Source organism: Ailuropoda melanoleuca, chromosome 13 (genome assembly GCF_002007445.2).
Source record: "Ailuropoda melanoleuca isolate Jingjing chromosome 13, ASM200744v2, whole genome shotgun sequence".
In the NCBI taxonomy this organism is placed as follows: domain Eukaryota; kingdom Metazoa; phylum Chordata; class Mammalia; order Carnivora; family Ursidae; genus Ailuropoda; species Ailuropoda melanoleuca.
In genome coordinates, this window is record NC_048230.1 from 6,668,253 (window position 1) to 6,693,086 (window position 24,834).

At 41.0% G+C, this 24,834-nt stretch overlaps 2 protein-coding genes across 4 annotated transcripts in view; one reads left to right on the forward strand and one right to left on the reverse strand.

Annotated features, from left to right (window-relative positions):
- The window catches only part of ATAD5 (ATPase family AAA domain containing 5), a 54,004-nt gene extending 46,610 nt beyond the window's left edge, over positions 1 to 7,394 (forward strand). For 2 of the 3 annotated variants that reach the window (XM_034641365.1, XM_011230444.3), the window contains exons 19-23: positions 1,720 to 1,900; positions 3,996 to 4,177; positions 4,683 to 5,545; positions 5,973 to 6,131; positions 6,232 to 7,394. In XM_034641365.1, the coding sequence (XP_034497256.1) occupies positions 1,720 to 1,900; positions 3,996 to 4,177; positions 4,683 to 5,545; positions 5,973 to 6,131; positions 6,232 to 6,310 (1,464 nt within the window). In that variant the 3' untranslated portion in view covers positions 6,311 to 7,394. The remainder of the gene's footprint in view (positions 1 to 1,719; positions 1,901 to 3,995; positions 4,178 to 4,682; positions 5,546 to 5,972; positions 6,132 to 6,231) is intronic. The other variant, XM_034641364.1, reaches the window with a different exon arrangement.
- A 1,957-nt stretch (positions 7,395 to 9,351) lies between these two features.
- TEFM (transcription elongation factor, mitochondrial) lies at positions 9,352 to 15,518 on the reverse strand. The gene is made up of 4 exons (XM_002912346.4): positions 15,426 to 15,518; positions 13,988 to 14,451; positions 11,158 to 11,307; positions 9,352 to 9,984 (listed from the first exon to the last, which is right to left on the reverse strand). Exons 1-4 carry the CDS (start codon positions 15,454 to 15,456, stop codon positions 9,547 to 9,549), a joined length of 1,083 nt encoding a protein of 360 aa, XP_002912392.1. The 5' UTR covers positions 15,457 to 15,518; the 3' UTR covers positions 9,352 to 9,546.
- Positions 15,519 to 24,834: the final 9,316 nt, after the last annotated feature.

Here is a 24,834-nt window from a genome sequence, read left to right on the forward strand (position 1 = left end):
CCATCCCCCTCCCCCCCCATAACCCTAAGTTTGTTTCCTGAGATTAAGAGTCTCTTATGGTTTGTCTCCCATCTTCGTCATCTTGTGATTAAGTCTGTTGATTGTCTTGTCTCTGAGGAATTACTTTTTTCTGTTTCTTTCTATGTGTAGTAGTTTTAGAGTTTTATCCTGTATTTTGTGAATAATTTGTTGTAGATACTCTAGATTCGGTTCTGTTGCTCTGAATAAGTATTCTCCCGTAGTATGTAGCAGCTGAAGTTTCTGTTCAGTTCTTTTAGTTTTAGCTGGGCTGCTTTGAGACAGGCCCACACACGTGAAGTTCAGGCATCAACCAGGGATTTGCATTCTTCTCTAGCTAGAATTTCTGTTTCCCTACTTCCACAGACATCCCCTCTCACTTTCCAGCTACTGCCAGCATCCCAAACTCTGTCCTCTGGTTCAAGCCAGTAACACTGTGAGTTTCTGTCTGAGTTTCAGCCACCACTGCTGCATCCTGTCCTAAGAAATCAGTTTAGAGGGGGCAAAGGGGGGGTGGGAATTCACCTAGGGCCATTTGCTTTTGTCTAAGTGTTGATTTTCCCTTCAGCTATCTTCTGCTTTTGGTTACTCTCTTGTGCCTTCGAATAGTTTGGTTTAAATATTTATTTGTAGTTGATTATAGAGCTTATCGTTATTACTGATGGCAAGGTTTGTCTGATAGTAGGTACTTCACCGTTGAAAGCGGAATTCCTAGTTTGTGGGAAGCAGAAGTCCCAGAAGTATGCAGGAGTAATGTATGTACATAGAATGAAGTCAAAGATTTAACAGGAGAAATCTTTTTCTTAATTGTCTTGTTTAAGGTAAAAATGCTAGTGATCTTGTAAAATCTGCAAAATGTAAATACAATTTTGTTCTAGCTTTTCAAGGTAAAAATCTTTCCATAAACAGTGGGGAGAGAATAGTATATGTTTCGTTGTTTTACAAAAAAATATCATAGCAGTGTTGATGGAACACTAAAAATTTGGGGGCACCTGGGTGGCTCAGTTGGATAAGCATCTGCCTTCGGCTCAGATCATGATCCCAGGGTCCTGGGATTGAGCCCTGCATCAGGCTCCCTGCTCAGTGGGGAGTCCGCAACTTCCTCTCTCTCTCTTCCCCTCACCCTCCTTGTGCTCTCTCGCTCTCTCTCTCTCTCTCTCTCTCTCTGTCTCTAGCTTCTCTGTCTCTGAAATAAATAAACAAAATCTTAAAAAAAAAAAAGAAATCACATGGGTTTTGTTTTTTCCCCTAATGTTTCTTGTTTATTTACATTCATGCATTTGCGCAGGCACTGATATAATTTTCTAACTCTGGTATTTAAAAACTATCAGTATTATTATAGTATTCATATTTATAGTTTTAATGGCTATAAAATATCCGATCAAGTTGTACCATTATATAATCTTAAGAGAATTTCTCAAGGTTTAATAAAATTGCCTTCCGGGTTCATGAAAAATCTCCCATAAAGGTTTCCTTGCTGTTTTAGACTGTATACAGTTACTAGAGTATATGTAAAATATTTTTAATTTGAAGTATATTCCTTTATTATATTTTTCTAGTTCAGTTTCATTCTCTAGAGCTAAGATAGTGTGAATTTTGGTGAAATTTGTCCTACTTTTAGATGTGTATTACTGATGTATTTCTGTTAACTCTGCAATTCACCATGTTTCTTTTTTCTGTCTCTGTTTCTCTTTTTCTCAGCTAAATGTTGCGAGCTACCTACAGGTGATCTGCTTGGCTGAGAACTTTAGAACTGACGTGAAAGACTTTGTAACATTGTTAACTGCAAATACTTGTGATATCAGAAAAAGTATCCTTTACTTACAATTCTGGATTAGAAGTGGAGGTGGATTTTTAGAAGAAAGGCCATTATCCCTTTGTCGTAAGTTGATCTGCTATAAAAGAAATTTCTACAGTGGGACCCTGTGTTAAAGGATGTGCTGTACCACAGTATCTGAAAGATTTAAAAATTTTGAGCATCTAGGTATCGTGTTAATGTTGAAAATAAGCAGACATGTGTCAACTTTGGCGAAAATTTTATGAACATTAAATGTAGGTAAATAGAGTTAAACTGCACATGGAACAAATTGTTACTTATAAATTTATGAGCATATTTTCTTTTTTTATTTTTTAAGATTTGATTTATTTTAGACAGACAGTGAGCGTGTGCACAAGCAGGAGGGGCAGAGGGAGAGGGAGAGAGAATCTCAAGCAGACTCTGTGCTGAGCATGGAGCCTGACACGGGGCTCGATCTCACAACCCTGAGATCATGACCCCAGCCAAAATCAAGACGCTTAACTGACTGAGCCACTCAGTTGCCCTATAATCATAGTTTCTTATAAACAAATAGAATGATATTATTTAGCAATTAGCTTCCCTTTTTTACTTATTAAAAAACATTGGTGATCTTTCCATCCACATATATAAATTATTTTTATATGACTGTAAGTTCTCTTTTAGCTTCCTCTATAGTCTATAATTCTATTTTTCATAAGAACTTTATCATTTCAGAAATGTTTTATCTCTTCCCGATCTTCAGTCATTGTTACCTAATTGAAGTCACAGACATTTGTTGAGGACTTTCTCCATGCCAGGTCCTGTGTTTACATTAATTAGACACGATTCCTTCCCTGAAGAAGTTCATAGTTTGTGGTTTTCATGCTCCATAGTTACAGTTCTGTAGTTACAGATCCTGCTCTGGGAAATACACAGGTATTTAAATAAAACCAAGGTGAAGTTCTGTAATAGTAATCCCCTGTCAAGTTTTTTTTTCTTTGATCAGTTCAAAATTTTAATATATTTTTCTTTTTCGAAGTAGCAAACATATATTTAATTCAGTTGTACCTTTAACTGTTTCTTAGAAGTAAATATGATAAATAAGACATGGAAAATATCCTTTCGTAAAAAACAAATTAGTAACTGTTGCCATACTAGTGGATAAAAAATGCTGTACCGGAAACTTTAAAAGATAATAATTAAGTATAGCGTTATTTCTTTTCTTGAAGATTTTATATGCATTTTATTTCTGTTTTTCTTAAAAAACACAGATACATACTCATTGGAAATTCAAACAGTGCAGAAGTATATAAAGTAAAAAGTAAAAGATCTTCCCCACTGGTTAAAGTTCCCCACTATAAGAGCTTTGTCTATGCACGTACAAATACAGCTACCTACTTATGCAGCAGAATTAAGCAACACTATATATACTGTTAATCAATTTGCTGTTTTTTACTTGAGAATTTATTGTTAGTATTTACAATTCTATCCTCTTTTTCACAGCTGCATGCTATTCCATAATAGGGACTTGATGTAACATAATTTAATTAACCATTACTTATTAAACAAAATTGAAGTTATCCTCAGTCATTAAACTATGTAGTGAATATCTGTACACATATCCTTGAGCATATCTGTGAGTACTGCTGTTGGAGAGAATTCTAGAAGTATGGTTGCTGGGCCAAAAGCTAGAATACATTTTATATTCCAATAGGTATTGTCATGTTGCCCTCCCAAAAATAATTGTCCTGATTTATGTTCCCATGAATAGTTTATGATGGCTTTTGAATGTATGCCTCTAAGAAAACTAGGTTACCAGTTGTTTTACTTTTGCCAATTTAAAAGGTGAAAAGCAAATGGTATCTTATTTTAATTTGCTTTTCCATGATCACTAGTGAAATTGCACTTCTTTTTATGATTTTGTTAGATATTTGTATTTCTGTGACTTGACTGTTCATAGTCCTTTGCACTTTTTTCTTTTGGGTTGTTTTGTAAGCCCACCACGACCACCCCTCTTACCCCCCATATGCTAAAAATAATGTTTGTATTCTACTTTTTATGAGTTAAATACATATATGGAGAAGAACAAAATGGGAGTATAAGTCCAAAAGATGCCAAAGGATCTTAGATTTTAAATAATTGTTTGCTACAATTTATTAAAAATATAAATGGCCAAGATTTTCTTTTATTAATTTTGTAGGAGGAAATAGCAGAAACGTTCAACTTGTTTGCTCTGAAGATGGCCCGGATTCCAAAAATAAACCTAAAAATACTAAAAGGAGTCCTACAGACCTTCCCAAATGTGACACTGGCTGTGTTGAGACCTTGTTTGGCCTTAAGAACATTTTTTCCCCATCTGAAGATTTATTTTCATTTCTAAAGGTATTTTCAGTATCTAGTGTGGGATATCAAGTATTTATTCCTTTTCGTCTTCCTAACACTCACTCCTATCTTTGAACCTTAAGGTTAACTTAAATCTCCCTGTAATTTTTGTAGGCTTTGGATTTCTGATTTTAACTTACTGTACTACTTTGACAAATGGTGTATAGTTAGTGCTCTAAATGCATATTACGGGATTTAGACTAGAATTTAGAAAAATTTCAGATTAAAAAGAATTTCAGAAAAGTAGTTTTTAAATAAATGAGCTTCTAACTATTGAATTGGGGCATAAACTATAGAAAATTTAATTCTTCAAATATTAATAGTCTAAATTTATTTTTTAGACTCAGAATTATTTTGATTAATTTAAGGAATATAGGTTAATAAAATTATGAGAGGGTAGCAACTCATTACTTTTCAGATAGAATAAGGATGCCACTGTATTCATATAGGTAAAAAAATGTTCAGACTGTGTTCTAACACTTCTTTGTTCAAAATTGTTTTTCAGCACAAAATCACAACAAAGGAAGAGTGGCATCAGTTCATCCAACTTCTTACAGAATTCCGAAAGCAGAATGTAGATTTCTTATATAGTAATCTTGAGTTCATTCTACCACTACCTGTTAACATCATTCCAGAAACAGAAAACTTTTATGGTTCATCAGTAAGTGTGGACCCCAGTGCAGCAACAAAAAATATCAAGTGTCTTGCTAGGAAGCATTCTGAAGAAGAGAAGCCATCGAAAAAGCCACAAAAAAAGAAACAAAAGAAGAAGATGGTAGTTCTAGATGATAGTGACTTATTTGACACTGAATTGGACTTCTCTAATGAATTTCTTAGCCCTTCCCCTGCATCTTCCTCCTCAAATTCAGAAGAAAGCAAAACCAGAGACAAAGAAAGCAATCCAGAGACAAAGAAACTGAACAGATGTTCAGAGCCTAACTTGGAATCTATTCCTCGTCCTCCTAAAACACCAGCAGAAAAGAAATGTTCTGCCCTTGTTTCTCACTGTTTAAATTCTCTCACTGAGTTCATGGATAACATGTCCTTCTTAGATGCTCTTTTAACTGATGGAGGAGAACGAAAGGAGTTTGGTCAAAATGACTTCAGTTGGACAAATGTGAAAAGCGGACTTTGTGATGAGTTTAGCCTGGAGAACAGTGATGGATGGACTTCTCAGAGCTCTGGAGAATTAAAGGCAGCCGTAGAAGCTCTCAGCTTTACTAAGTGTTCGTCTACTATTTCAAAAGCACTGGAAAGCTCCTTGAATTCTTGCAAGAAATCAGGAAGAGATCCAACGAAAGAGCTTACTCTTTATGTTTCACAAAAGCGCAGCAACGTATACTTCAGTCAGTCAGCGGCTAATTTAGAGTAAGTCCTTTTACTTTTGATTTTTCAATAATAAATGATAAAGAGGAAATTATTAGTTTCTTTTTACTAATTTCAAAATGCTGGGCTTTATTGATCATGGTAAACCCTTAATATTAATAATGTACCTTCTCATAAGACAGGGAGACCAGCCTGATTGCTGAGAAGAAAATGAGAGATTAGGAGACTCTCGAATGACAGGGAAATGGAGTTTGGGTTTTCTGGGGCAGATAGCGGGTAACCATTAAGGATTTTTTCGGTATGGGAGGGATGTGTTGAAAGTGATACAGGTAGTTAAGCTGGAATCTGGTTAATCTAGTCTAGACCAGAAGCAAGGAGAAGCAGAGACCAGAAGCTGGTTGAGTTTGGGATTGTTGCATTTTTCTTGGGCAGTAAAAATCAAAAGTAATGCGTTACTTTTCATTTACAGCAGTGCCTGGAAGAGGATAGCAGTCATTAAAAGTGTATTTTCTAGCCGATCCCTTCTGAACCTGGGTAACAGACAAGCTCGTATAATTGAGTACTTGCCAACTCTTCGGAACATTTGTAGGACTGAGAAGCTAAAAGAACAAGGAAAAAGTAAAAGAAGGTAAAGGCTCTATATAAATGACATTGTAGATAGCTATTTCAAGATTAATAAATATTCTCATCTGATGGTTAAATTGAATTTTTCTTTGTAATTTTGACAGGTTCCTACACTATCTTGAAAGTATTCATCTTAACATTTCGAAAGACACTGTGAACACTTTGGCAGCTGGCTTCCCTTAATATTCCACATTAACAATGCCTTGTACAGATTATTATGTGCTCCTCAAGATACATTTTTATATTGATTTTCATGGAAGAATTTCTTTCTCTTAGTGTACATTTAAAACACACTATTTGTATATTTTTTTATTAGTGTGCAAATATTTAAAATGAAAAAATTTGAGTTACAAATTGTATTTATGATTGTGGTGGGTTTTTTTTCTGAAATTTTTTGTATTATTTGACTTAGCTTGTATTTTTGCATGTGAGCGAGCTGTTTCTAGAAGGTAGTATTCACTATATTTCTAAAGAGCTTTCACTGTTAAATTAATCCATAATTTTTCTCTTTCCTGTTACCTTTAATCCACTCTCTCCAGCCCAGTTCTGTCACGTTGTATATATGAATCATCTAGGTGTTAGTCTCATTCACACAGTACAAAATTATGTAATACATAAAAACTTGTTAGAAGGGAAGAAATTTTGCTTCATTTTTCAAAAAGTACCATCTTCCCGATAAGTTTTAGTGTATTCCTTCAGCGTGTTTTGCCATTGACTCATTGAATGCTGACAAAGTGAAAATAAGATCATGAATTGTCATTTTCATAAATCTTTTTTAGCAACCATACATGTGATATCTTGTATATTTTGCCAACTCACATCATTTGCCTTGTACATTTTTCTTGTACTTTTATATCAGTGATGTTTTATTTCATAAAAATGTTAATGCTGTTAATATATCTATTTTCGACAAACTGCTATTCATTAAAATTGTAACAAAGGAGGATTCTACTATGGACTTTCTACATCATAGTCATTTCCACTTAAGGTTGTTTTTGGAGAAAGTATGTATTTTTAATTGCAAGATTTTAAAATCCCACATTTCACTTAAAATCATTTTTGGAATCATATAATCAAGTATATCTGAAAATAGTTTCCTATTTCAAATGTTTATATTATGTATTAGCCTAGAATTCAGTTACATTATCTGGTGAATTTTATGTTTACCTCAAAGGTAAGGATCCTAATTTTGTACAGATGGAAAATATTGATGTATACCTGTGTACAAATGTGTATGAAAATACATTTTTACCTCTTATTCAGTCTACTTTTTTGTTGATGGTTTATTGATTTAATTAAAGGTTAAAGCTGAAAGACTTAAATGCAATGTCTAAATAGGTGGTCCAGATGTAACCATCTGGGCGAATATGGATATTTTATAGGTTTGGGTATAGGCTATATCTTACAGGTTTCATCCTTGTACAAAAGAACAGATCTGAAGTTCTGTGGGGGGTTTCTTAAGTATATGGATTTTCTTCTATTGCATAGTAGTGTCCACTATTTGTAGAGCACTTACCTGTTAATTTGGTCTTATTATTAGAAAATTCTGGTAATAGAGAACCAAAGTAAAATAACTTTAGAATTTTACTTAATAAGATCAAAAATCAAGAAACAATGGGGATATTTTCTTCCTTAATAGGGACACATTTAATATTTTCTTTTAGGTTTAGCATTATTTGGGGGGGAAAATCATTCTTTTTTTTTAAATATTTATTTATTTGACAAAGAGAGAAAGAGAGAACATGAGCAGGGGCATTGGCAGAGGGAGAGGGAGAAGCAGGCTCCCTGCTGAGCAGGAAGCCCGACATGGGGCTTGATTCCAGGATCATGACCTGAGTCGAAGACAGACACTTAACCAACTGAGCCACCCAGGTGCCCAGAAGATTTATTTTAGAGAGGGAGATAGCACAAATGAGAGGGGCAGGGAGAGGGAGAATCTCAAGCAGACTCCCCTGAGCACAGAGTACAGAGCCCAATGTGGGGGGCTCAGTCTCATGACCCTGAGATCACAAGATCATAAGCTAAAACCAAGAGTCAGATAGATACGTAACCAACTGCGCCACCCAGGTGCCCCAAAACTATGAATTCTTAAAGGTGATAAATTCTTGTAAGATTTAGATTCACTTTTGAGATAAAGTAAGCAAATTCTGGTGGCTTTTTCAGTACTTAGCATCTTATCCTATAAATGTCTGAAGTGAACACATTTTCACTTAAAGCTATTTCCAGAAATATGTGGGAGGTAGAATGCCACATATCTGGCATGAGCAACCAGATGGTTGGTGAAGCTATTTACCAAAGTATGGAACAACGGTAAAGGAGGTGATTGGAAGGAAAGAGGATTATTTGAGATGGATAGTTTGAGATACCTGCAACATATCCAAGGTGATGTTTGTGTACAACCAAATATGTGAATGTAGAGATTTACAAGTGAATGGCAGTAAGTCTAGACTGCATCCCAGATTCCCTAGGGAGTTGGGAGGTGCTGGAAGAGAGGACTTCTGCTTATTTTACACGTTTGATTATTTGAATGTTTTTCCAACGAGCATATTTCACTCTGTAGATTAAAGGAAAGACGTAATGCTTTGACATCAAAGAGACTTAGGTTCAGGACTGGTAAGAGACAATGAGGGCCTGAAGTAAGGCAAATGTAATACTGGAAAATGTGACATGTGGTGAAAAAATTATGTGCTACTTTTCTCAAAAGATGGTCTGTTTAGGGCACCTGGTGGCGTAGTCGGCGCATCGCCTGACTCTTGGTCGTGATCTCAGGGTCCTGGGGTGGAGCCCTGCATCAGCGTCTGCTTGGGATTCTCTCTCCCCTCTCCTTCTGCCCCCCTCCACCCCTGCATACTCTCTCTCAAATAAATCTTTTTTAAAAAGATGGTCTGTCCAAGTAAAATATTTCAAAGTGAAAAAAAAAGAATGTATTAGACAAAGCTTCTTTGTTCTGGCCTGATAGACTGAGTTGATGAAAATCACCTTTTGGAAGCAATACATCAAACCATATACTACTTACAATTAAGAAAAGGATTTCATAAGTTGTATTCTCAATTATATTTAGCATTACCACGATGAGCACCACCCAGAAAAGTCATTACTCTCTATTAACAACAGAACGATGCAAATCATTAGGATGGAATTTGCTTTTCAGGGGAGATAACTTTGTTTCTTCTTTTGCCTGTTTAGGGGGCATCTTACTGTTTAACACTTAAACCCAAAAGGCACAGAATCTCCTAAGGTATTTATTGATTTAGCTTATTATTGTGTGAACAATTCAACAGCCAAAAGTCTGACCTTAAATACAAACATGTCTTCCTCATAAACATGAATGTTAAAAACAGTTGGCTTTATAGCTTTAGGGCTAATAAATATAAATTAAATTAATATAACCTTAGAGCTCTTATATTAACCTCAATATTTTAAGGTTCAGTGTCAAAAACTGCTAATTCATAGAAGGCAACAGCTTGTAATAATGAATCATATAACTCTTCTGCTCTCTCCTGTCCAGTAGATGAAAACATCTGTCTGTAGCAGACGATCTTCTCTGTGGGGAAGACTACCCGAGGCTCCTCCTTCAGACCAGACTCTGAGAGGAACTGCTTCACCAGCTCTTTTCCACTAGTCCGTGTGTCCCCAATCATCAGTTCAAAGTGCTTCCCCACTCCATTTCGATTCATGCTCAGCACCTGATGCTGGCCGTCCTGGGCAAAGGTTTTGTTTAACAAGGCATACAGCATGGCTTCCATGATATGAAAATGTAACACTACGGGAAACCGAGATGGGTTCTGTATTGAAAGCCCGATTTTTTCCAGAACATAGAGGTCAGCTTTAGGCATCTTTGAAATGACTGAAGAAATCTTTAAAAAACAAAAAGACAAAATAAGTGAACAGAAATAATTCATTAAGTTTTGTTGTTTGGGTTCCCGCTCCCATTTCTATTAAAATATATAACTTACATTATACTGCTACTGACAGTTTTGAAGTAACGGAAAAATCAGCATTTTATGAAGCAGCCAGGAGCCAAGTTCTGCTCATGGTTCTATGAGGAATAAGCTGAGCTAAGGCAGATCATTTAGCCCAACCAAGTACTAGTTTCTTCATCTCGAAAATGGCCTTCATAATTTCTAAAATCTCTACTGACTTTAAGATTAGACAACTTAAAACGTTTATTAGCCTTTTAAAAATGTCCAAGGTACAGCACAGGGTTAGAATATCTAGCCTACAATCAGGGCGCCTGCATAGCTCAGCCGGTTGAGTGTCTGACTCAATCTCAGCTTAGGTCTTGATCTCAGAGTTTTGAGTTCAAGCCCTGTGTTGGGCTCCACAGTGGGTGTGGAGCCTGCTTAAGAAAAAAAGAAGAAGAATACCCAGCCTACAATCCGTTACCTACAACTGACTACTCCTGTCAGATGCTTGATTGATTATACCAGTTTTCATATGTGTAATCAGGATCGTAATTATTACCCATCTCACAATTTTGAAGACACGAGACAATTAGTGAAGCATTTTGAAAAATAAGCTTAGGGGCACCTGAGTGGCTCAATTGGTTAAGCGTCTGACTCTTGATTTCAGCTTGAGTCACGATCTCAGGTTCCTGAAATCAAGCCCCATGTTGGCTCCGTGCTCAGCAGGGAATCTGCCTGATGATTCTCTCTTTCCCCCCAAGCTCGCTTGCTCGCTCTCCCTAAAATAAATAAGGGGCTCCTGGGTGGCTCAGATGGTTAAGCATCTGCCTTCGGCTCAGGTCATGATCCCAGGGTCCTGGGTTCGAGCCCCTTGCTCAGCGGGAAACCTGCTTCTCCCTCTCCCTCTGCCGCTCCCTCTGCTAGTGCTCACTCTCTCTCGTGTTCTCTCTTTCTCTCTCTGTCAAGTAAATCAATAAATCTTAAAAAAAAAAAAAAAAAGGAATGGGTGGGTAATACGTCTCCAAAGGAAATCCATCTGTAGTATTGTATTACATTCCATTCAGGACAGAAGACTGAAGTACACAAATTCCAGCAGGTAGGAATTTGGAGGCGCAGTTGCTTTACCTCTTGTAAATAGACAGATGATAAGTATGCTCCTTTCATGAACTGGCAACACTCATTCTGCTGCCAGTCCAGCACTGCCAATTTACGATCCACATGAGCCCAGGCAATTCTTCGAGTTCCAAAAACGATGGATACGATACTATTAACTGCCTACAACAAAAAGGCTGGTTTAATTTTAAGTATAAACATTTTAACAAATACAAAACTTAAGCTATAAACTCAGAAAGCCAAATCAGTTTATGTGATAGAAATATACCGGAGTGCCTGGGTGGCTCCGTTGGTTGAGCATCTGACTCCTGGTTTCAGCTCAGGTCGTGATGTTGGGGTCATGAGATCAAGCCCCATGTTGGGCTCCAGGTGGAGCTCAGTGTGGAGTCTGCTTAAGACGTTCTCTTCTTGTGCCCCTACCCCCAGCTCTCTCTCTCTCTAAAATAAATAAATAAATCTTTAAAACAAAGAAATATACATCCACTTTATGAACTGAGAAATGTTAAAGAAATGCAGGAATAATAATTATTTTTTAAAGATTTATTTATTTATTTGAAATAGCATGAGTGGGGGGCAGAGGGAGAGGGAGAAGCAGGCTCCCCGCCAAGCAAGGAGCCCGATGTGGGACCCAATCCCAGGACCCTGGGATCATGATTGAGCCAAAGGCAGACGCAACTGACTGAGTCAACCAGGAGCCCCAGGAATAATTATTAATCAAAAGATAACCAGTAGCAGTCAATTTATAGACAAAGAACCTTTACCTAGCCCAAAGTAGGCATTCAAATATTCCAATGTTGCTGGGGACTGTGCTAGATACTGGGAAACAAGGAATACAGCTATACATCTTAAGAAATGCCACCACACAACAGTTACACCATAGAGAGGAGACATAGTCCGGGAAGACTTCCTGGAGGACTAGGAAAATGAGTAAGTGTAAGTGGGAAGTGATTTCACCACGTGCCCGCACAGATAGCTGTGTGACACCTCACACACTCAGGCCCTGGAATAAAGAGTACAAGTGGGAAAGGTGCGGTGGGGCAAGCAGATTTCTCCAAAAGTACCTTGCTCCATCCTGAGAGCTGCAGGAAGCCACCAAAGTATGTAACATTCAGGCACAACACGAGATTTACACTTCAGAACCATCACAGACCGCTGTGTGGAGGACGGACCATAGAAGGCTAGACTAGAAGTAGGGATCTATTAGGTGCCTGTTATGTGACAAAGCATTAAGATTCAAAGACAGTGACAGTGAGGACAAGAAACAAATTGGAGGTAATGCGGGTAGAAGTGATATGCGGGATGGAGGAGCTTAGATAAGCCCACTTTTATTGCAGTGACTGAATGGCACCGTTAAGCAAGATGGTGGTAAGAAGCAGATCAACTTGGGAAGGTAGGGGGAGAGGACTTGTTTTCCAATGTACTGTATTCAGGTTGCCAACAGGGCTTCTACGGGGAAATGTGTAATAGAGAATTGGGTATGTGGATTTAACTCTGTCAAGTCTGGGCTGGAGATAAGAGTACAATGGCATCTCTTCACCCCCACATAGTTCACTTAGTTATATGGATAAATAAATTCGTGTGCTCCATAAATACAAAGGCACACAAGCAGGAACATTTTATAATTCTATACCCCTCTCCCTTTCACTGCTAGGGAATGGATAAATATCCATTAAAGGCAGAAGAGTTTGGATGCCCAGACATCTACAAAATACAGACCTTCTTTTGGTTCTTGAGCTCAACGATTCTCAAGCTTTAGTGTACATAAGAATTACTGAGCCAGGCTGCACACAGTACTTCATGGGCAAGAGATTTTTTTCAAGGACTACTGCATGATTTTCTCCATACAAAATGATTAATTTTTTTTTTAAGGAAAAAAATAGTAATTTGGAAGTCAGTATAATTTTTCTCATCACATACAAAATGACTTTAGAACCTACCCCTCTAAATAAAATTGCAACTCCACTATAGTGACTATAAATAGTACTTAAAGCCAAAACTCCGAAGGGAAATCCAAGCCCTGAAAATTTTGGTTCAAATATGTTCCAGATCAACTGCAGGAGTTCTATCCGTCGTCCGTGAACGGACTTCATGAAACCTACAAGTCCTCTGAAAGTGTATGCAGCATTCTATGTAAATGTGCTTTTGGTGGTTTTTCTGAAAAGAGTGTCCTTAGCTTTCATCAGGTTTTCAGAAAGTATCCATAAGCCTCCCAAAACTGAGAACTACTGGTCCAGAAAAAAAATGTGCTTACTACTGGTATGCAACGAGAGAATATTTGATCACATATTGCTACACAGAACCTAAGCTCCTCCTCCGAGGTTTAATGTTTGATGAGCCAAGTAATTCTAATATTTGTTTTTTAAGACAACACTGAGAAGGATTTGCTCGTAGAATGCCTTTTAAAAGGGGGGAAGGGGAACAGAAAATAACTTTAATCCTGCTGGAAAGACCAGCATAATGTTCTGAAGTCACTCCCTGGCCATAACCCTCTCTGCATCTTAATTTCTGATTATTCTCGATATAACCCCTCAGACGCAGTCAGATAGCTCGATTCCTCTTAATCCTCACACAGACCTGTTTCTCTACAACTGTTCTTCTTCCTAGAACGCCTGCCACCTCCAATGAGTCTCTTCTCCCTCTGAGATCCAGGTTTTGGTCAACTTTGCCCAACAGGTAGAGCCCCCAGTTCTCTGCCCACCCACTACCTCTCTCCATCTCACTCTTCCGTACTATCACATACCAACTAAACTATAAGCTGTCCTGCTGCCCAGAATAGTGTTTTGCAAAGTTGGTTCTCAATACATAAGGAGTAGAATAACGGACATTAAGAAAAACAGTATACCTTAAGTCTCTCTCTTGCTATTTCTGGTTTGATGAACTTTCTCAAGAGCCGGTTGTCCTGGAACTTTCCTTTTCTCCCTCCAGTCTCTGGACAAAGAATGGAGTTACAAACCTGAATGGTAGTTTTATACCGGAACAAGGGCACATTCATTAAACTCTCCAAATTCTGAAATGGCCCAAACTTCTCTCTGTGCTCTATAATATTGACAGATTTTCTTCCACGAAGCAATCTGAAAGTTTCCAGTTCTTTATTAGATGCCGTATTCAACACATGCAAGATGGAAGCCTGCTGCTCTGAAGAGAAGAGCTTGTCAAGCGCATTTCCAGGTTCCTTTGTATTTTCATCACAGATAGCAGCATTGGGAATGATCTTCTTAGGTGCAGTGGATTTTTTTCGACAGCAGGAATTATGTAGCGCCTGGAACAAGGATGACGCTAATGGAACTGGAAAACATCGCCACCTTCCTAAAAGGGAAATTTGGCAAAACGTAAGCTGGAATGTCCTACTTGTTTTTAGTATTAGCTGTGGCTTGACCAGAGCCTTTGCAAAGGGACGGACTTTCCCATAATCTTAGAACTAGTACACCATAATCACGAGAGGTCTTCTGATTTTTGTGGGTAAGTCCTGTTTACTACCTAGAAATCATTTTTTTTTTTAAGATTTTATTTATTTGACAGAGATAGCTAGAGAGAGCACAAGCAGGGAGAGCGGCAGGCAGAGGGAGAAGCAGGCTTGCCGCTGAGCACGGAGCCCGATGTGGGGCTCGATCCCAGGACTCTGGGATCATGACCTAGGCCGAAGGCAGACGCTTAACAACTGAGCCACCCAGGCGCCCCTATAAATCTTATTTTACGCCCAGATGAAAGCACGTATTTAAAACAATGATTTCCACTGCTTAACGTTTTTGACGTTTTTAACTTTAGAGGGATCTTTCTGTAATTAGTATCTCTTGTTAAGAATATTTTCACATCCATTTTCACTAGTTTCCTACGCGGTGGAACCAAATAAAATTAAATCGTATACGTTTATAAAACATGTTTTAGCTGAGTGGTAGATTTAAGGGGCGGTTTTTCTTTTCACCGGTACGCTTTTCCCGGTTTCTACTATGGCTGTTCCCGCAAGCAGTAAAACAAAACACCACATAAGAAACAATTCTGCAAAACCACTGGGAAGTCCCTCGGACACTGCAGCCACAGGAAAATACCACAGCCGGAGGTGAGCAAACGGCTGTTAGCCTCTCACCCCTCCGCCCGCCACAGTCGGGGAACAGGCCGCTCGCGGGCCCCTCGCCCGGGAAGCACAGTCGCTCCGGGGCGCCCCATCAGCTCAGCTAGGACTCCAAGAGCAGCAGCTGGACATGGGGCCTGCGGGAGAAAGTACTCCAAGACCAGAGGCCAAGGACAGGCTGGAAATGAACCCAGTGTTCCAGGCACCCTACCTCCCGCCACGAGGAGACTACAGACGCTCATGCTCCCAGGTAAAGCGCTAGGTTCCCACAGTCCAATCTTCCTCCACCGACTTCCGGCCCGGACGTGCTTCGCCTCCAAGTGTCCGACCTCGCGGCGGAAAGGTTCCGGCCAGATTGGCGTTCCGGGGCCGGCCGGAGGTGTGTCCCGCTGAGCCAGTCCTCAGCTGCGGGCCTCTGGGCGGCCTCCCGCCCAGGGGGGAGTCCCCGGATCCCTAACCTCTGGGTACTCTGTAGTTGGCAAGGTCCCTCGTTCAGTCACATGTTTATTCCAGGCACGTGGACTGATAAGGTCCTGCTGCGGCCCCGCCTGGGGGGCAAGGAGCGGAGTCTTGTGGGGAGCGTAGATGGGTACCCAAAGTACCCTATCACTGAGTAGAATGGGGTAATCGGGAGAGGCAGGGGTTCCGGGAAGGGCGAGAGGTAGGAGGAGGCGGCTTTGCCCCTGAGCTTTGAAAGTCGGAGCAGCATTCCATTTGGAAGGGAGTGGGTGGGGAGGGAGATGAGGCTGGCCCAAAATTTGGTTGGGCCTTGAATGCAGAGTGGGGCAGTTGAATAGGGTCAGACCAGAGGTGTGTTTCTAGCAAATGGGCCCTATGTAAATGTGCGAGGCCGGATTGGAGGTGGAAGATACAGGGAAGCAAGGAGAGTCAGGAAACTAGTGTATCTTCCCAAGAGCCAGGCAGTCATAAGGAATTGAACCTGGAAGGTGTAAGGAGAGTAGAAAGAAAAGGATTCTTTCTGGAAGGTGGGGAGGTTTTGGCTAGTTTTGTGAAGAACAAGGAAGTCAGAAGGGAGGTGTCTTTTGAAGGGAAAGGTGGTGGGCTTGTGTTTTTATGAGGTGGCAGTGTCTTTGCAGATATTGTCCAGGAGGCAGTGGGGACGTAGGGACTCCTAAGTATTCGTAAGAATTACTTGTAGGAATTCCAGGAGTCTTACCAAGTCCTGGAGAACTTGGGGCTATAAGAAGAAAGAAATCCAACTTTTGGTGCAAATCCTCCAAATCAAATAATTTCCTTTTTCTCCTGCTTATTCTACTTAATGAGGTGTTACGGGTTGAATTGCATCCTTCACTTAAGATATGTTGAGGACTACCTGGGTGGCTCAGTCGGTTAAGTTTCTGACTCTTGATTCCGGCTCAGGTCATGATCTCAGGGTGGTGAGATCGAGTCCCCGCGTTGGACTCTGCACTCAGTGGGGAGTCTGCTTGAGATTCTCTCCGTATCCCTCTGCTCATCCCCTGCTCTCTTTCTCTTAAATAAATTAACTAATTAATTAATTAATTTTAAAAAATCTTTAAAAAAATAATGTGATCTTATTTGGATATAGGGTCATTGCAGAGGTAATTAGTTAAAATGACGTCATCCTGGAGTGGGAGCAGGTGACTAATTCAATATGACTGGTGCCCTTAAAAGTAGAGGACCATACAAATGCCGTGTGAGAATGGAGGCAGAGGTGAGAGTGATGCATCTATGATCCAAGGAAGGCAAGGATCACCAGGGGGTCATCACGAACTAGGAGGGAGGCATAGAGCAGATTCACCTTCAGAAGGAACCAGCCCGGCTTCCATCATGATTTCATGCTTCTAGCCTCCAGAACTGTGAAAGAATAAATTGCTGTTGTTTTAAGCCTCCCATTCAGAGTAATTTGTTACAGGAACCCTAGGAAACTAATACATGGGGCCATAAGGAGTCCTGGTGGCTGATGCTTTCAGAGATGATGACGTTCACTGGCAAGATGCAACAAATTACTCGCTCCCTGCACAACCCTAGACAGTTTCTCATCCTCTCTGAGTCTCAGCTTCCTCATTCGTGAAATGGAGATAATGGTACTTACCTCATATAGCTGCCAAGAGGATTTCTCGTTAAAAACTGGATGCAGACAGCCCGGCACATACGAAGGTTCAGTAAATGTTAGTTCCCCCTTGAAAGCATAACCTCTTCCTGGGAGCTGATTACTAATGACCTTCAGGGGAAACCCCCTCATTCCTCAGAGCATTCATTCAATATCCTTTGACCTGAAGCTGGTAGTGGCAGGGAAAGAGGCAACTATGGTAGGTGCACGTTTTACTGTCAACCAGACTCTCTGTTCAAAATGAGAGTTGTAACTTTCCCCGGAAACCAGGTCCTTCTCACTTCCCTGTCTGTATTGCAGAAATCCCTGGTTCCTCCCACTCCTTTCATCATTACATCTAACCTGTTATCTGGTTTCTGTGTGTGTGTGTGTGTGTGTGTGTGTGTTTTAAGATTTTATCTATTTGAGAAAGAGAGAGAACAAGCAGGGGGAGGGGCAGAGGGAGAGTGAGAGAGAGGGAGAAGCAGACTCCCCACTGAGCAAGGAGCCCAACTCAGGGCTCTATCCCAGGACCCTGAGTTCATGACCTGAGCAGAAGACAGACCCTTAACCGACTGAGCCACCCAGATGCCCCTGGTTTCTATGTTTTTAAAACTTTTTTGGCCATGACACAGAATGCATAGATGTAAGGTGTGAAACAAAAGCTTCATTAAAAAATACTTGCATTATTACATATAATGCGCCTTGATTTTTTTTCATTAAAAAAGCCCACTGATCCATTTTTAAACCTGGAGGACATCAGGTAGAGATGTGTAGTAGATCGTTAGATATATAAGTCTGAAGCTGAGGGAGAAGACTGTGCTGGGGTCTAGATTTGGAGGCTGTCAGCGTGGAGAGATGGCGCTGTATCCCAAGAGTGCATGGGATGAGCCAGGGCGAGGGTAGTGTGAGAAAACCCCACCGTGTCAAGGAGAAAACTCTGGGAGCAGCCGTACTGGGCGTGAGTAGAGAATTCAGATTCCCAAAAAGACGAAGATGCAATGTTTAGAGAGACTTCAAAGGAAATAGGACAAAGTCAAATTAAAGAGACTAAAGAAATAAAGGATTTTGAGGAGTTAAGAGATTTGTTTTTGACAGCTGGGTTACTTGGATCCACTAAGTCGCAAGAAGTTCTATCAACCTTCACTGCAAAATGTCCCTTTCACTTTTTAAAAATAATTTTGTAATTTAAATTCAGTTAGGTAACAAAGTATTATTTGTTTCAGGGGTATAAAATGACCTTTTTTAACTCTCTCTTGCTATGGCTACCCTAAGGAGGGTCTCACTGTCTCTCACCTGGGCTCTTGCGATAACCACCTCCCACATCAATTTTCCAGCTGCCTGTCAACCTAACCCCTTCCCTGCCCTTCATATACACCCTGCCTGTCCTGGCCAACAGCCCGAGGGTTGACCAGATCTCCCAATTCCTGCCCTGAGGTGGGGCCTTATTTACATCTTCCAGCCCTTTCTCTGCTCACCACCAGGTAGCCACTGTGGCAGCCAACACCCACAGCCTTGCCTCTCCGGATAGATCCCTGACTGAAGGCGGGTGGCAGTGTCTCAGGGGAGGCGAACCAGTTATGGTCACCCTGCTTCCCTTTGCCAAGGATAAAGACCAAGAGTGGGTGTGATTCAGTTGGGGGCACAGCAGGGAAAGGTTTTATATCGCGACAAAGAGTGGGCAGAGAAGCGGCCACCCCCTTTCTTCCTGAGGCTCTGATGGCCTGACGACGAGGATGAGTTGAGAGGAGCAACCTCCCGCTACGGGACAGGCAGTGCTGACAAGAGCGTGAAGAACAGACGAGGGGGAGCTCCTCGGCCTCGACGACATTGTTCAGCTGGAACATCCCTAGAACCGTCCATCTGCAGACTTTGGGCTCAGTAAGAAGAAACTGACCTAATTGTTTCAGCCGCTTATAGATCAGTGTTCTGTTACCTGAAGCTGATAACTTCCTGCTTAATACACCCCCTCAGGAGACAAATGGGGTGACGTGAAGTTCCCCACACAGGTCTCGCGCTCTCACCCCTGCACCTTTGTGCCTGTCAGTCCCTTTCCCTAAGATTCCCACCCTCCTCTGCAAACAATGGTCTGAATTCTCACCTCACAAGGGCCCACACGGGTGCCCCCTGCACTGAGAAGCCCACCTCTCCGCCAAACCAGAGCACCCTGCCTTTCGCCAAGCGCTCGACTTCTCTCTCTCCAAATACATACTGGCTTGAACTGTAGGGCTTTTTGTTTTGGTTTGGTTTTGACTACATGTCTTTGTCTCCTTATTTGCCTCTCTATACCTTTTCCTGAGGGGATCTGGAAGCTACCAGCCAGAATATACCAAAAATCCATCCCTCAGGTCTCAACATCCCTCCTGGAGACAGAGCCGCCCGATGGTTATGCTCAGACTCTGGAATCAGTCAATCCTGTGTTTTAACCCTGTGTTCCAATCTCCCCATACTGAAAATGGGAACTAGGGCAAGTGATGTCACCTCTCCAAGAGCCCTCTGGAGTGCATGAGGAATATAGGCCATAATCATATCCCCTGTAATACCCAGCACATTGCCTGGCACTATGAGGATTAATTAATTAATTAATTAATTAAGTGTTTGTTGAAAAAAAATTAATGAATGTCACATATGTAACATCTAAAAACTTCATTTTGTTTGGGAAAAGACATGAAAGATTAATGCTTCATACAGCAATGTTCACAATTGCCAAAATATGGAAAGAACCTAGATGTCCATCAACAGGTGAATGGATAAAGTTGTGAGATACACACACGCACACACACACACACACACACACACTATACAATGGGATATTACTCAGCCATCAAAAACGCCATTTGCAACAACGTGGATGGAAGGGTTTTAGGCTAAGCAAAATAAGTCAATCAGAGAAAGACAAACACCATATGATTTCACTCATATGTGGAATCCAAGAAACAAAGCAGAACACAGAGGAAGAGAAGGAAAAATAAAATAAGAGGAAAACAGAGAGGAAGGCAAACCATAAGAGACTCTTAACTATAGGGAACAGAGGGTTGCTGGAGGGGAGATGGGTGGGGGGATGGGGTGTCTGTCACCCAGTTATGAGTGATAGACATTAGGGAGGGCGCTTGAAGGAATGAGCACTGGGTGTTGTACGCAACCGATGAGTCACTGAGTACTGCTTCTGAAATCAATAATACAGTATATGTTAATTAAATTGAATTTAATTTAAAAATAAAATTAGCGCTACATAACTTCATGACCTCAGCATAGGCAAACATTTCTAAAACAGTACATAAGGGCGCTTGGGTGGCTCAGAGGTTAAGCATCTGCTTTCTGCTCAGGTCATGATCTGGAGGCCCCGGGATCAAGACCCACATGGGGCTCCCTGCTTCTCCCTCTCCCTCGGCTTCTCCCTCTGCCCCTTCCTCCCACCATTCTGTCTCTATCTCAAATAAATAAAATCTTTCAAAGAAGTGTAATTCTCCAAGTCATTTGAATTAAATATGGATCATATAAAGTTTAAATGTTTACTTAGTGATATCACCTACTTTTTCTTCAAGTCGATCACCTCCTCCAACATAGCCAGGATTTCCACAAAAAGGCTGTTGATTCTTGGATAGATCATTCTGGGCAAGGTGCACACAACCTATCTCTCTGCTTCCCTTTCCTTCTGATATTTTGTAGAGGAAAGATAATTGGCCCTTCGTAATCTTACTCTGGCTGATGTTTTGGTGCTTTTATGTTATACTGTCCCATTGTCTTTTTATTTTTTATTTTTTTTAAAGATTTTATTTATTTATTCGACAGAGATAGAGACAGCCAGCAAGAGAGGGAACACAAGCAGGGGGAGTGGGAGAGGAAGAAGCAGGCTCATAGCGGAGGAGCCTGATGTGGGGCTGGATCCCACAATGCCGGGATCATGCCCTGAGCCGAAGGCAGACACCTAGCCACTGTGCCATCGAGGCGCCCCCCATTGTCTTTTTAAAAAGTATTACACAGAATTAAAACAATAAGGCAAATGATCAAAATAGAAAACAGCATTCACAATTTGAAATCCAGACTCAGAATACTTGGGCTCACGCTGTAATACCGCCGCATGTTATATATATGTGTCCCGTTTACTTCTTCTTCTTTTTTTTTTTAAGATTTTATTCATTTATTTGTCAGAGAGAAAGCACACACAAGCAGGGAGAGCAACAGGCAGAGGGAGAAGCAGACTCTCCGCTGAGCAGAGAGCCCAATAGGGGACTCGATCCCAGGACCCTGGGTTCATGACCTGAGCCGAAGGCAGACGCTCAACCGACGGAACCACCCAGGCAGCTGTCAGTTTACTTCTGTAAGAATGGTTTCTTCTTTTGCAAAATAAAGTTCAAAGTACCACTCTTACAAGTTTGTTGTGAATATGAAATTACAGACATCATTGGGAAAATAGAAAATGTTATACAATGGAAGCTATTTTTTTTTTCGGAATGGGAGATATTATTAATTGAACCATTGAATAGATTGAGAGGAGAGGTGTGATTGTCTAAGAAACCACCTCAAGAGGAAAATACCCAGATGCTTTCCAAAATAGTCCTTGGGGCGCCTGACTGGCTCAGTCAGAAGAGCCTGCTGACTCTTGATCTCGGGGTTGTGAGTTCAAGTCCCATGTGTGCTGTAGGGATTTCTTTTTTTTTTTTTTTTTAAAGATTTTATTTATTTATTTGACAGAGAGAGACAGCCAGAGAAAGAGAGAGAACACAAGCAGGGGGAGTGGGAGAGGAAGAAGCAGGCTCCCAGCAGAGGAGCCTGATGTGGGCCTCGATCCCAGAACGCCGGGATCACGCCCTGAGCCAAAGGCAGACGCTTAACGACTGAGCCACCCAGGCGCCTCGCTGTAGGGATTTCTTAAAAAAATAAATAACTTTAAAAAATAAAATAAATTACTCCTCTATGTGATTAATTTAGTATAACTAAAGGAAACTGAAGCCAATGTTCAAACCACATTTCCAACAGATGTCCCCCAATCCCTTCAGTTGTAGTTGTAAGTAAACCTGTGTGACTAAGTTCTCACTCAGCGCTCCAGGTAATGATATAAAATGTAAACACTTATTATCTTGTGTTAATTCAAGACTTATTTTCTGGTTCTTCAGATGTCACAACTGGATGTTTCAACTTCTTATCTTTTATTCAGAATACAAACCCCACACACCAGATTGTCTGTAATAAAGGGGCTCTCGACGCCACCCAATTCAAGCAACACTTTTTGGGGCGTGTGTGGCAAAACTCACATAACAAAAGAATCACCATTTTAACCATTTTATTCCCCTGCGATCAAGACCTGCATTGAGATCCAGAGTCAGACGCTTAACCGACTGAGCCACCCAGGCGCCCATTTTAACCATTTTAAAGTGTACGATTCAGTGATATTTAGTACATTCACAGTATGCAGTATGGTGCAACTGTCATCACTATCTAGTTCCAGAACATTTCCAACACCCTAAAAGGAAAACCCGTACCCATTTAGCAGTCACTCTCTGGCCTCCCCCCCAACCCCCCGCCCCAGGCGCTGGCAACCAGGAGTCTGCTTCCTGTCTCTGTGGGTTTGCCTGTCCTGGACATTTCACATAAATAGATCAACCAACATTTTTTGGTCCCCACACTTGCTAGTCACCAAGAATAAAAAGATGAATAGGACAATCTGCTTTTGACGAGATCACTGATAACCAGTACAAAATAGATTTAAAAAATCATAGTACAATGTGATGATTATTGTAACAGAAATATGAACATTGTGAGAAAACAGGTGAAGGAAATAGGGCAAACTGTAAGAAGTAAGATTTGAATTTGGGCATAGAAGCAGGAGTTTGCTAGAGCAGTGGGGGCTGGGCAAGAGGGTGGGGTAGAGGAGGGGGGGGCTGCAGTACCAGAGGAAGAAGCTTGAGCAAGGCACAACAGCATGGAGTTGGACAGCTCTTGCTCCAAGGAGATGGACAAAGCACACCCCAAGCATGTTACCACCCCAGGGCCTTTGCACTTGCTGGCCCCTTTTTCTGGGACACTCTTTTTTTCAGGTAGGTACCTCATTGGCTCAACCCCTTCCTTCAGAGCTTTGCTTCAATGTCACCTCCTCAGAGAGGCTCTCCTTGACCTCCCTATCAAAATAGCAACTTCTAACCCTCTCTATCCCCTTAGTTTGTGTTCCTTTACAGCATTTTTCACTTTGGTGCCATATTGTATATAGATATATCTGTCTTTTCCACTTGAAGGTAAGCTGCACAAAGGCAGGACCCTCTGCTTTGTTTATAGCTGTATATCCCCAGTACCCATAACAGTGTCTGACACATAGGGTGTCCTCCATAAATATTTAATGAGTGAAGGAACAAACACCTTGGTAGCATAGCATTGCAGTAGGCAGTCCCTATGGGCTCTTCGCTGCTTCCTACTGAAGACAAAGTAATATTGAAAATACAAAGAAATAGGTAAACTTGGTCAGATTCTTTTGCCTGGCCGCTTGATTTTCTGCTGTTTTACACGCCTGCCTGTTATTTCCCTTGTAAAGGAAAGCATTTTCATGATCCCAAGTCCTCTCACTTTACTGTTTACCATTTTTTTAGCCATATTTATTTCTTTGTTTATCTTGCAAGTATTTTTCGAATCTCCACTATGCAGCAGGCAAGTGCTGGGATACAAGAAAGGATCCAGCTGAGCGGACCTTGCCCCTCGTGAAGCTCAGGTGAGTTATGGGAGCCCAGGAAACCAGGGCGCAGTTACAGGAGATTCAAGCACTTGAAAACACTAGCCTTAAAGCGGGGAAAGGCTTTGGGCACAAAGATACTCATTACAGCATTATGTGTAACAGCAAAAAATCAGTCACGATCCATGTCCGACAACAAGGAAATATACATGTCTCAGGGACTATTACATAGCTATTAAAATGATGTCATGAAGCACCTATAACAATATCATGAGAGACATTATGTAAAGAAAGTAAAAGAAAAAAGGACATAAAATTGTATGAAAAAATATGATCCTGATGATATAAAAATTATATACATATGGCCAGAAGAAAATTTAGGAAAAAGTTTATATATGGCCAGAAGAAAATTTAGGAAAAAGTTAACAAAGACCGCCGGTAGAGGGGCTCCTGGGTGGCTCAATGGATTAAGTGGCTGACTGCATTTCAGCTCAGGTCATGATCTCAGGGCCCTGGCATGGCGCCCTGTGTCAGGCTCCGCACTCCTGGGGGAGTCTGCTTGAGGATTCTTTCTTTCTCCTCCCTCTGCCCCTCCCCCTGCTTGCACATGCGCTTTCTCTCTCTCAAAAATAAATAAATAAATCTTTAAAAAGTAGGTGGTATAGAACTATTAAAAAAAAGGTGGTAGGGGCGCCTGGGTGGCACAGCGGTTGGGCGTCTGCCTTCAGCTCAGGGCGTGATCCCGGCGTTGTGGGATCGAGCCCCAAGTCAGGCTCTTCTGCTATGAGCCTGCTTCTTCCTCTCCCACTCCCCCTGCTTGTGTTCCCTCTCTCGCTGGCTGTCTCTATCTCTGTCGAGTAAATAAATAAAATCTTAAAAAAAAAAAAA